At 42.0% G+C, this 13724-nt stretch overlaps 1 protein-coding gene across 1 annotated transcript; it reads right to left on the reverse strand.

Annotated features, from left to right (window-relative positions):
• Positions 1-4329: 4329 nt before the first annotated feature.
• Positions 4330-13354, reverse strand: PSKH2 (protein serine kinase H2). The gene is given in 6 exon segments (XM_081498047.1): positions 4330-4404; positions 5364-5675; positions 5677-5822; positions 5825-5992; positions 5995-6029; positions 13290-13354. Coding segments are annotated over 6 exon segments (801 nt in total).
• Positions 13355-13724: the final 370 nt, after the last annotated feature.

Consider the following 13724-nt stretch of genomic DNA (forward strand, 5'->3'; position numbering starts at 1 on the left):
GTCGTGCCTGACTCTTTGCGATCCCATGGATTTTAGCCCTCCAGGCTCCTTTGTCCATGGGATTCTCCAAGCAAGAAAACTGCAGTGGGTTGCCATGTCCTTCTCCAGGGGATCTTCCTGACCTAGGAATCAAACCCATATCTCCTGCGGCTCCGGCATTGGCAGGCAGATTCTTTACCACTGAACCACGTGGCTGGCTTAAAAAATATACAACATCTGACTGAGGCATTGGTCATACAGTGGTTAGCATAGCTGCTTCCAAAAACAAAGTAACTAGTTTATGAAATGAATAATAGTCCCATGACTAGCCAAACTTTCATATTTCTTGGTTCCTTTGAGGCATTCTCACAGAGAATTATTATTTTAAACCATAATTAAAAACCCAGACATTACAAGCATACATGGACACAATATAGATACAGTACCTACAATTCTAGATGAAACATCTTAAATTTTAAAGATTGTAGGGGTGATCATTTTATGATGCACAGAAATATCAAATTGCTACGTTGTGTTAGGAGCTAACACATTGTTGTGGGACAATTATACTTTAAAAACAAACTCATAGGAAGAGAGAGCTGATTTCTGGAAACCAGAGGCAGGTGGGAGGGCAGAAGAGGAATTGGATGAAGGTGGTCAAAAGGCAGAACATTCTAGTTACAATATCAATACGTATTGAGGATGTACAACAAGATTAAATAAGTAATACTGCTGTATGTTATATGTGAAAGTTGTTTAAAAGAGTAAATCCTAAGAGTCCTCAGCACAAGGAAAACATTTTTTTCTTTTACTCTGTATCTATATGAGATGATGACTATTCACTAAACTTATTGTGATAATCATTTCATGATACATGTAAGTCAAATAATCATGCTGGATGCCTTAAACTCATACAGTGCTGTATGTCAATGAGACCTCGATAAAACAGGAAGAAAAAAATGTAATGATTATAATTGATGTTGAACTCGATAAATAGAAGAGCTTATAGAACTATAGGGTAATTATTGATGGATTTAATTATAAGTTTTCATAAAACTACAAACATTCATTTTTTTAAGTAGATGGTTAAGCTATCATTCATATCCTTAGACTAGGACCACTCAAAGTAGCATTAGTTTCCTCAAAAACAGTGGTTTTTATTAAAATTTCTCCTGATGATAACCCTCTAACTAGCATTTCCCTTCCTTCTTTGAACATTAGCCTGCAGTTTTGGTAGGATTTCATTTGCAGCTAAATTTTATGTAAATGTGTCCCAAAGTACTGATTAACTCTCTATAACATTGTTAATAGTAGACTGGGCAAAATTGTTCTTCCTCATTTCAAAAAGCAAGAGATTTTGTACATCATCTTTATATCATAGATATTTAAGCTTTGTCTCTTCCCAATATTCAAAGAAGACTTCAAATTGTGTCTTATATTTGCCAAAACTGAAACTACTCAAAATCAAGCTTTGACTAAGTCAGAATGCTCTATCTGTTGGGACACTTGTAAACCCTAGAAAGAGCAAATAGACATTCACAAGTTAATTATAGGTGACATCTAATTAAAAAACAGAGAAAGAGCCAATTGATCCTACACAGAGCTCATAGAGAGGATATTTTTCTAAGTTTAAGAGGCTCTTGACATGAGAGGAAGGATGATTTCAGTTCTTCACTTATAAAGAGAGCTGCTGCTGCTGCTGCTGCTAAGTCGCTTCAGTTGTGTCCAACTCTGTGCGACCCCATAGACGGCAGCCCACCAGGCTCCCCCGTCCCTGGGATTCTCCAGGCAAGAACACTGGAGTGGGCTGCCATTTAAAGAGAGCACTGAAGCTAAAAGCGTTGGGCAGGGCTCCCCTGATGGCTCGGTGGTAAAGGATCTGCCTGCCAATGCGGGAGACACAGATCCCTGATCTGGGAAGAGCCCGCGTGCCAGGGAGCAACTAGGCCTGCATGTCACAACCGCTGAGCCTGCACTCTAGAGCCCAGGAGCTGCAACTCCTGACCTCACGCACTGCAGCTCCTGAAACCCAAGCGCCCTGAAGCCTGTGCTCTGCAACAAGAGAAGCCACTGGAGTGAGAAGCCCATGCACTGCAACTAGAGAAAACCCGTGCAGCAGCAGCAGAGACTCAGCACAGCCAGAAATAAATTTAAAAATTGAATTATTTGTGAAAAGGGATCAATCCAAGAAGATATAACAATTATACACATTTATGCACCCAATATAGGAACCCCTAAATACATAAGACAAGTGCTAACAACCATAAAAGAAGAAATTGGCAGTAACACAACAGTAGTGTGGGACTTTAATAGCCCACTTACACCAATGGACAGATCATCTAGACAGAAAATAAATAAGGAAACACAAGCTTTAAATAACACAATAGACCAGGTAGATTTAATTGATATTTATAGGACATTCCACTCAAAAGCAGCAGAATAAACTTTCTTCTCAATTCTTCAGGAAAGACCACATTTTGGGTCACAAATCAAGCCTTGGAAAATTTAAGAAAATAGAAATTGTATCAGTCATCTTTTCTGACAACACTGCTGTGAAATTAGAATTCAGTTAAGGGAAAGAAGTCCTTAAAAAACACAAATATACATGGAGACTAGACAGTGTGTAGGTAAATAACCAAGTGATTACTGCAGAAATTAAAGAACTGAAGAAATACAGAAATACATAGAAACAAACGACAGTGAAAACATGATGACCCAAAACCTATGGGACGCAAAAGCAGTTCTAAGAGGGAAGTTTATATCAATTCAGTCTCACCTCAAGAAACAAGAAAAATCTCAAGGAAAAAATCCGACCCTACACCTAAAGCAGCTAGAGAAAGAAGAACAAAGAAAACCCAAAGTCAGTACAAAGAAAGAAATCATAAAGGTCAGAGCAGAAATAAATGAAATAGAAATGAAGAAAGCAATATCAAAGATCAATAAAAGTAAAAGTTAGTTTTTTGAGATGATAAACAAAATTGATAAACCTTTAGCCAGACTCTTCAAGGAAAAAGGGAGAGAACTCAATAAAATTAGAAATGAAAAAGGAGAAATCGTAACTGACACCATGGAAATACAAAGGATCATAAGAGACTACTACAAGCAACTATATGCCAATAAAATTGACAACCTGAAAGAAATGGACAAATTCTTGGAAAGGTACAATCTTCTAAGACTGAACCAGAAATAATTAGAAAATATAAACAGATAGACCACAAGCACTGAAATTGAAACTGTAATTTAAAATCTTCCAACAAACAAAAAAGTCCAGGACCAGATGGCTTCACAGGTGAATTCTAGCAAACATTTAGAGAAAATATAATACCTATCATGCTCAAACTCTTCCAAAAGTTGCAGAAGGAAGAATACTCTCAATTTTTTTCTGAGGCAACCATCACCCAGATACCAAAACCAGACAAAGATGCCACAAAAAGTGAAAATTACAGGCCAATATCACTGATGAACATAGACACAAAAATCCTCAACAAGATACTAGCAAACAAAATCCAAGAACACATTTAAAGGATCACACAACATGATCAAATGGAATTTACCCCAAGAACACAAGGATTCTTCAATATATGCAAGTTAATCAAAGGGACTCTAAAGAGTCTTCTCTAACACCACACTTCAAAAGCAACAATTCTTTGATGCTGAGCCTTCTTTATGGTCCACCTCTCACATCTATACATGACTACTGGAAAAAACCATTGCTTTGACTACATGGACCTTTGTCAGCAAAATGATGTCTCTGATTTTTAATATGATGTCTAGGTTTGTCATAGCTTTCCTTCTAAGGAGCAAGTGTGTTTTAATTTCGTGGGTGCAGTCTCTGTTCTAGATGTATATTTCAAACTACTTTTCAAGAAATCTGTAACAATTCTTCCCCTACCAACAGTGGATAAGAGGCCTAATCTCTTAGTACTCTTAGTGGCAATGAGTAAAATTGAGCATTTTTTTTTTTTTAATTTTTATTAGTTTGAAAGACAAAGAAAAGATATGGTTGTCTTCATTTGCATTTCTTTGGGCATTAGTGAAACTAGACATTTTTTTTAAAGCTTTTCATGATTTGCGTTTTCTGTGAATTCTTTCCATCCTTTCCTACCTCCCTGTGTAAATCTCAGTTCTCAATTACTAATTTGTATTCAAACAAATACATGTACAATAAGACGTTAAATCTGCAAGAGGATAGAAAATATTATTTTTCAACTTGCTATTTAACTTTTAATTTTGCTTAAGATGTTAAACGTATAGATGTTACACTTCAAGTATGTACAATCAAACTATCAATACTTTTCTGTATGAGAAAAAAAAAAAGCCCTTTCATCATTCAACATAAAATAAATTTGGTCACTTGCTCAATAAGAAGTAAATCTCCTGTTTTGTCAGGCTTCCCACACTAGAGGCGTTGGCAACTTTCCTTTCCTAAACAAAACAACGAAACATTAACACATTCATAAGCGCTGTGAGTTCCAAGTTTAAACAATGGATAAATATTTTACACAAACTGCAAGGTTAAACATTTGACTGAGAAAACACTGCAACTCACAAAGGGCTTGGATCATCTAGAATCAAGGCAGAAAATGTCTCACCCAACACCCATGCATCACTCTGAGCCTCTGGGGACACATTAGTCTACACAGGGGGCTCAGGCTCTGCATGAAGACCAAAGATGTGGCAAACTCACTTACCTACTTGATTGTCAGCGTTATGTGCTAGCCACAGACAGCTTGGTCATTGAGGCCCTTGGCTACCTTAAGACATGGCTCTCAATCAGGGGTGATTTTTGCCCCATAGGGGCCATTTAAGAATGTCTGAAGACAATGCTAATTGTCACAACTTGGGGGAAGGTGTGTATCTAGCTTAGCTACTGGATACCAGTATCTACCAGAATCTGCTAGTAGTGTATCTCCTGGTACCTCGCTGGTAGGCTTAGCACCCTACTGTGCACAGGACAGCCCAACCGCATCACCTCCCCCCGCCTCACTCCAGTAAAGAATCATCCTGCGGCAAATACCAATAGCGTTGAAACTGAGAAACTCTGTTCAACTGCCTGCCAATGCAGGGGACACAGGTTCAAACCCTGGCTCGGGAAGACCCCACACGCCGCGGGGTAGCTAAGCCCACGCACCACAGCTACTGACCCGAGCTCTAGAGCCCACAAGTCACAACGACTGAACCCACGCGTTGCAGCTGCTGAAACCCACGCACCTAGAGGCTGTGCTCTGCAACCGAGAAGCCACCTCAATAAGAAGCCTGCACACGGCAACTAGAGAAAGTCTGCACGCAGCAACAAAGACCCCGTACAACCAAAAATAAAATAATTTTTTTTTAAAAGAAAATCTATTCAAGACCAAGTCAATGGGAAGAAACTGAGCTCTTACCTTTCCTGTGTAACTACCTTTGCCTTTCAGAATCTTCCTATAAAGCCTCACATGGCTTTCATCATCAAAAGACAGGAATCTGCCAAGTAACACACACTCGATTAGGCCAAAAGTCCACGTGTCAACTGAGCTGGTATAAGATTTTCTCAGAAAAATTTCAGAGGCTATGTACTCTGGGGTCCCACAGAGCATCCTCACTGTCCAGTCACCACTTTTGTTCCTACTGTGTGCCAAATCAGAGTCTGTGATTAAAATGTTTGAGTCTACTCCTGGGTGATCGCAAAAGAGCTTTGCAGGCTTTAGGTCCCTGTTGAGTTATTCTCAATGCATGCACATACCTCATGCCATCAGCAAACACGTGGGGGACTCTGACATCATCCTGCTCTGTAAAGGATCCCCGAGAGATGAGTCAATCAAAGAACTCCCTTTTTGGAGCCAACCCCATCACCATGTAAACCCATCTTGGGCCCCAAAGATCTCCAGGAGCTGGATGATGGAACAGTGGCTGACCCCCGATAGGACGGGCAGCTCAGACTCACACACCTCTCAGCCTTCTCTCATTCTGGTTTCCATCACTTGTATTGCAAGAGCTTTCTTGGTGGTCTTCGACTCCACCCTGACCACTTCTTGAAACTGCCGATCCCAATAAAAGTCTCAATATCATATCTGTTGGAAGAAAAGTCAAATAAATCTGCTATTCTCTCAAGTGACAATTTTAAAGATGATTTAACTCGATGTTTTACATCAATTTTTCTAGCTTTACTTTCCCGCATCCAGTTTCCTTACTTGTGTTCATTATTTTTAAAAATCCCCTCAAATCCTCTTTTGAAATGGAAGCAAGGGATATAAAAGTAATTAGTTGGTAGAAAGACAAACAATCTCAATAACAATAACTACCATTTATTACGCATTTATTATGTGCTAGGATCTTTTTTTTAATTCTATCCAATAAAATTCCTACTGGGTGATATTAAAAAGTTAAGTGATTTCCCAAGGCTATACAGTTGCAATAGATGGAATTGAAATCTAATTCCTTCAAATGTATTGCTCCAAATTTTCCTTGAAGAATTTTGGGACCTCCATCTACCATTTTCTCTCCTCCCTCCAACTCTTTATTTTTATCATTCTGCAACAGCAACCACCAAACCAGGTGGAGAAAATAAAAAAGAAACTTAGTCCTATTTATAACTTCTCCAAAGCGGGAGTAAACCATATCAGGGGGCAGAGTACAAACAGTAGGCTTCCTTAGGTTGCTTGACTGTGAGCTCTCAGTCCCAGGCTCATTTCGTATCTCGCTCAAGTTTTCGCCCAGAGATGCTCCTTAGTGGATGACCACTAAGAAAGCCAACGTGGCTGTGCTATTGAAAGGGGGGTAGGGGGGTGGTATCAGGACGTCCCTGCAGCCAGCAGCTGTCATTGTTTCCCTGACCTGACTCCCCTGCACTTGCAACATTTAAGGAGCCAACAGAATTTTAACCTAGGACATGCGTCAGTAATGTGCAATCATCTCTCAGAAAGACCAGGAAGTCAAATGGATTTCAAAGGCTAATGCTCTTCAACTTGAATTATCTGTGTTAATGTCTATGTAAGTTTAAGACTCCTATCAGCATTTAATCTTCTATCTTTATTTAAGAAATGTTGAGAAAGTGCTTGACTTAGAATCATGATTTTACAGCTGGAAAGAATATTAGAGAATGATTTCATCCAATCTCTCATTTTAGCAATGAAGACATTTGAAGATCAGGTTAGCTGATTGGCTAAGCTGTGAGGACTTGAACCTAGGTGTCTCTACCTGTATCATAATTTGGCGCTTTTCCTACTTTATTAAAATTTCTCCCAAGTAAGGATTTCAACAAATGAAATGTACTCAGAGAGGGTGCAGGGAAAAGATAATTTTTTTAGACACATACTCAATACCAAAGATTCAAATGTAAATATCAATCTGTACTTTAAATAATCTTATTTCTTTTTGCTGAATTTATTCTTCCTCTAATTTCTTTTTGGTTTGATCTACTTACTTATTCCTTGTATTCCTGTGCTTGCTGAATAAAAATTGCATTTGTCTGTACCAGTTTACAGGAAATAGCTTTGTTCTATACAGTGCATTTAATTTTCTGGCCAATTACCTTATCAAAACAGATAGAAATTTAGCAATCTTAAATGGATTCTGCCCCTTCTTCTCTTGCCAGCTCTGTTATTTTTATTCGCATGCACTCCCAGTGTGATTTTGAAGATAATCACAAGCATTTCAAATTCTTTTGGTTTGTAGATGAACACATTACCTCTAATGTGGATGAAAGCATTTTGCAAATACTAATTTATCACTCTGCCCTCAAAACTACAGGAAAATTCATTTGCTCCTGGGATTAATCATCAGCTATCAGAAATTACCATTTCTGAGGAACCACTCTCTTACTCAAATAAAAGAAGCTTTACTCAACACTGTTACATGCTTTTATACACCAACAATTTGAAAAAAAAAAAAATGCTAGCAATTTGGCATTGGAAGAAACAGTAAGCTTTAAGCCAAAATTTAGAGTTGTGGAAAGAAATGGTTTTAGAAAATAAATGTCCCATAACAAGTTGGAAGCTGTGGCCTTGCTTGGGAACCACTGATGGCCACGGATGGTGACTATTTTTATGAGGATGGTGACTATTGTTATGACTTGGGTGGCTATATCTTGTGCAGCGCCTGACACAAAGGGGTCAGCAATAAATGTTGAATGAGAGACCCATTCACTGAATGCTTATTATTTCTAATTTTCACTTGTATTTTGAAAACATTAAGAAAGGAATCAGGCATGGGAGAATGCATCTACAAGGCCAGTCCACCTCCTCCACTCCCACCCTCCATCCCCACCCTCCCACAAAGCAGCCCGCAAAATAGTTTTGTAGGTCATCAGTTCAGTTCAGTTCAGTCGCTCAGTCGTGTCCGACTCTTTGCAACCCCATGAATCGCAGCACACCAGGCCTCCTTGTCCACCACCAACTCCCTGAGTCCACCCAAACCCATGTCCATTGAGTCAATGATGCCATCCAACCATCTCATCCTCTGTCGTCCCCTTCTCCTCCTGCCCCCAATCCTTCCCAGCATCAGGGTCTTTTCCAGTGAGTCACCTCTGCACATCAGGTGGCCAAAGTATTGGAGTTTCAGCTTCAACATCAGTCCTCACAATGAACACCCGGGAATGATCTCCTTTAGGATGGATTGGTTGGATCTCCTTGCAGTCCAAAGGACTCTCAAGAGTCTTCTCCAACACCACAGTTCAAAAGCATCAATTCTTTGGTGCTGAGCTTTCTTTATAGTCCGTCTCTCACATCCATACATGACTACTGGAAAAACCATAGCCTTGACTAGACAGACCTTTGTTGGCAAAGTAATGTCTCTGCTTTTTAATATGCTGTCTAAGTTGGTCATAACTTTTCTTCCAAGGAGTAAGTGTCTTTTAATTTCATGGCTGCAATCACCATCTGCAGTGATTTTGGAGCCCAGAAAAATAAAGTCAGCCACTGTTTCCACTGCCCATTTATCTGCCATGAAGTGATGGGATCGGATGCCATGATCTTAGTTTTCTGAACGTTGAGCTTTAAGCCAACTTTTTCTCTCTCCTCTTTCACTTTCATCAAGAGGCTCTTTAGTTCTTCTTCACTTTCTGCCATAAGGGTGGTGTCATCCACATATCTGAGGTTATTGATATTTCTCCCGGCAATCTTGATTCCAGCTTGTGCTTCTTCCAGCCCAGCGTTTCTCATGATGTACTCTGCACAGAAGTTAAATAAGCAGGGTGACAATATACAGCTTTGACGTACTCCTTTTCCTATTTGGAACTAGTCTGTAGTTCCATGTCCAGTTCTAACTGTTGCTTCCTGACCTGCATGCAGGTTTCTCAAGAGGCAGGTCAGGTGGTCTGGTATTCCCATCTCTTTCAGGATTTTCCACAGTTTATTGTGATCCACACAGTCAAAGGCTTTGGCATAGTCAATAAAGCAGAAAGAGATGTTTTTCTGAAACTCTCTTGCTTTTTTGATGATACAGCGAATGTTGGCAATTTGATCTCTGGTTCCTCTGCCTTTTCTAAAACCAGCTTGAACATCTGGAAGTTCACGGTTCACGTATTGCTGAAGCCTGGCTTGGAGAATCTTAAGCATTACTTTACTAGCGTGTGAGATGAGTGCAATTGTGCAGTAGTTTGAGAATTCTTTGGCATTGCCTTTCTTTGGGATTGGAATGAAAACTGACCTTTTCCAGTCCTGTGGCCACTGCTGAGTTTTCCAAATTTGCTGACATATTGAGTGCAGCACTTTCACAGCGTCATCTTTCAGGATTTGAAATAGCTCAACTGGAATTCCATCACCTCCACTAGCTTTGTTCATAGTGATGCTTTCTAAGGCCCACTTGACTTCCCATTCCAGGATGTCCGGCTGTAGGTGAGTGATCACACCACCGTGATTATCTGGGTCGTGAAGATCTTTTTTGTACAGTTCTTCTGTGTACTCTTGCCACCTCTTCTTAATATCTTCTGCTTCTGTTAGGTCCATGCCATTTCTGTCCTTTATTGAGCCCATCTTTGCATGAAATGTTCCCTTGATATCTCTAATTTTCTTGAAGAGATCTCTAGTCTTTCCCAGTCTATTGTTTTCCTCTATTTCTTTGCATTGATTGCTGAGGAAGGCTTTCTTATCTCTCCTTGCTATTCTTTGGAACTCTGCATTCAAATGGGTATATATTTCCTTTTCTCCTTTGCTTTTTGTAGGTCATCATCTCAGAGATTTTAGGAAACAAATTATTAGTTTGACCTCAGCTGCTACAAACTGGGAATTTTCTGAACATGATTTAAAAAAAATAATGGAAAAGACAATAATACCTATTTGACAGAAACAATTGTAATGAATTCCCAAGAAGAAAGTGAATATAGTCAGACTTAAATTCTATCATCTATCTCTCCCTGCAGGCTCACAACAGAGAGGAAAGACAATTGTTTTCTAGACCTAATTCTGCTACCAACTTGGACTAGTCACTTAATCTTCTGGGGTTCATCTCCTCGCTGGTTAAAGAAAAGCCTTGAGTTAGTCTCTAAATTGCTTCCAGTGTTGAGATCCTCTCCTTCTATGACCCTTTCATACTGTAAGGAGCTGAGTTACAAGGGTAGATAAAGGCTAGACCAGAGACCCCTGGCTACAGATGACTAGAGATCCCACCTAACCGTTTCAGGCTTGGCAAGATCCCATGTCCCTTCTAATTCAAGTTCAGTTGCATCAGCCAACTTTGTTCCTCTCTAAGCTTAGCGGATACTAGACTAATCATCAAGTCATCTTTGTGCCAGAACTTCCCATGGAGGGCAGGAAATGATTCTGCATAGACTCTGGTCAGAGCACTGTGAAGAAGCAAGCAAATAACCCCAGGACTAGAATCCAGTTGGGTCGCCCACACTGTGTTCCACCAAACGCTGCAGAATGGAGAGGATTCCATGATGACCTTCCTCCGCTTGGCCAACCCGGGCTGGCCTTCTTCTCAGGCCAACCAACTAACTGGCCTTCCTTGCTCATTACTTACACGTCAGTTAGATCTTAGGTCTACCTTCAGTCCAGTTCAGTCACTCAGTCGAGTCCGACTCTTTGTGACCCCATGGACTGCATCACACCAGGCCTCCCTGTCCCACACCATCTCCCAAGCTTGCCCAAGTTCATATCCATTGCATCAGTGATGCCATCCAGCCATCTCATCCTCTGACACCCCCTTCTTCTGCCCTCAATATTTCTTAGCATCAGGGACTTCTCCAATGAGTCGGCCGTTCACACCAGATGACAAAAATACTGGAGCTTCAGCTTTAGAATCAGTCCTTCCAACAAGTATTCAGAGTTGATTTCCATTAAGATTGATTGGTTTGATGTCTTTGCTGTTCAAGGGACTTTCAGGAGTGTTCTCAAGCACCACAGTTCAAAGGAACCAATACTTCGGTGCTCTGCCTTTTTTACAGTCCATTCTTACGAGGCAGGTATTTATTATTATTCCCATTTTACAGAGTGGAAACTGAACAAGGAGAAAGGCTAAGGAACATTCCCGAAGACACACAATAGAAAAGACAGGAGTAGATCTCAATCCTAGTTGAGTCAAAGCCCTGTTTTTATTACTCTAACAGACTGTAACAGAAGATCCTTCACACACCCCAGCCCCCATGTATCCAAAGCAAGGTCCTCCTCACTGCCACTGCAGATGGTGATTGCAGCCATGAAATGAAAAGACGTTTGCTCCTGGGAAGAAAAGGTATGACCAACCTAGACAGCATATTAAAAAGCAGAGATATTACTGCCAACAAAGGTCCATCTAGTCAAAGCTATGGTTTTTCCAGTAGTCATGTATGGATGTGAGAGTTGGACCATAAAGAAGGCTGAGTGCTGAAGAATTGATGCTTTTGAACTGTGGTGTTGGAGCAGACTCTTGAGAGTCCCTTGGACTGCAAGGCGATCCAAACCAGTCCATCCTAAAGGAAACCAATCCTAAATATTCATTGGAAGGACTCTTCATTCATTGATGCTGAAGCTGAAGCTCCAATACTTTGACCACCTGATTTGAAGAACTAACTCATTAGAAAAGACCCTGATGCTGGGAAAGACTGAAGGCAGGAGGAGAAGGGGATGACAGAGGGTGAGATGGTTGGATGGCATCACTGACTCAACTCAATGGACATGAGTTTGAGCAAGCTCCAGGAGTTGGTGAAGGACAGGGAGGCCTGGCGTGCTGCAGTCCACGGGGTTGCAAAGAGTTGGACACGACTGTGCCACTGAACAACAACTACACCCCCTCCACCGAATCCCCCTACGCCCCACCCCTTCCCGGCGCTGTGGGTGGGAGACCTTCCTCCTGCCCCTGGACTCTGAGATCAGGGAGTCCCTCCCTTTCCTCCTTGTGGTTCCTCCTTCCTTTTAGTCTCCCTATCCTCTGCCCTCCCCACTCTTTCAAAGAGACACTGGCTAAAAGAGCAAAGACGATTTTATTCCAGATGACTGCAACAGGGGTCAAAACTACTGTGCTGGTAAAGAACGGCTGAATTCAACTGTGGACACAAAGACGCGGCAGGAGGGTGTGAGGCTGGAGCCAGCTTGTAGACAATTATCAACAGTAGAGGCCGTGGAGGAGGGGTGACTGGGAGTCAGATTTCGGACTCCCATACAGGCGGGTTGATAAGGCCAGGATCTTTCTTTTTATTTTTTTTTTTTTGTTTCCAGGATTTACTTTTTAAAAAAATTAATTAATTTATTTTAATTGGAGGCTAATTACTTTACAATATTGTAGTGGTTTTTGCCGTACATTGACATGAATCAGCCACGGGTGTACATGTGCCCCGCATCCTGAACCCCCCTCCCACCTCCCTCCCCATCCCATCCCTCAGGGTCATCCCAGTGCACCGGCCCTGAGCACCCTGTCTCATGCATGAACCTGGACCAGCGATCAGCTTCACATATGATAATATACACGTTTCAACGCTATCTTTCTTGATGATTGTATTTCAAAAGAAAGCACGGCCCAAGTCCTGGAGAAAGACATTCCTGGGTTGTAGAACATTTACATCTCAAAGGGGCGGAGATTTTAGGGAGGTCAGGGGCCTTTTATCAGAAGACCTTAGGGTCCTGGCTTCCCTTGTGCCTCAGCTGGTCGAGAATCCGCCTGCAAAGCGGGAGACCTCGGTTCCATCTCTGGGTTGGGAAGATCCCCTGGAGAAGGGAAGGGCTACCCACTCCAGGATTCTGGCCTGGAGAATTCCATGGACTGTATAGTCCGTGGGGTCGCAGAGAGTCGGACACGACCGAGCAACTTTCACCAGGGTTCTGGCAAGCCTAGGAGAATGGCAAGGCCGTGGGTCACCGGTTACCTTTCTCTGCCCCTCTGCAACCCTGCCGCTCCCCCGGAGCTGCACTGCGCTTTACCTGGTGAGGCCTCGGGGCTGTAACTTGGCGCAGAAGCAGGCAGCTTGCATCCAGCGCGTGGCCATGGGTCGGGGTCTTCCAAAGTGGCCTTGGCCTTGACCCTCTCACTGCACCCCGGCTGTTGCAGGCACCCTGGAATGTGCACCTTCCTGCTGGCACTGCAACCCAGGGCCAAGGCAGGGAGCGGGGGCTGGCTTCTCAGGGGGTGGCCGCCCACTTATCGCGGGAACCTCACGGCAGGTGGTACAGAGAGCCCGGCCCGGGAGTCCTTGCTGGGAAGAAGGCCTTGCGGACGTCAGGCTGCCTTGATCCGTGCTGACCACTTACCCTAGTAGATTTAGAGATGGTAAAAGCAAGGTGGAGGAGAAGGTAGGAGCCTCAGTTTTCTGGTCTGTGAAATGGGGACGTGAACATACGAGGTTATATCTATAAAGT

This window comes from Giraffa tippelskirchi, chromosome 6 (assembly GCF_054371585.1).
Source record: "Giraffa tippelskirchi isolate mGirTip1 chromosome 6, T2T-mGirTip1v1.2.pri, whole genome shotgun sequence".
NCBI classification, from domain to species: Eukaryota; Metazoa; Chordata; class Mammalia; order Artiodactyla; family Giraffidae; genus Giraffa; species Giraffa tippelskirchi.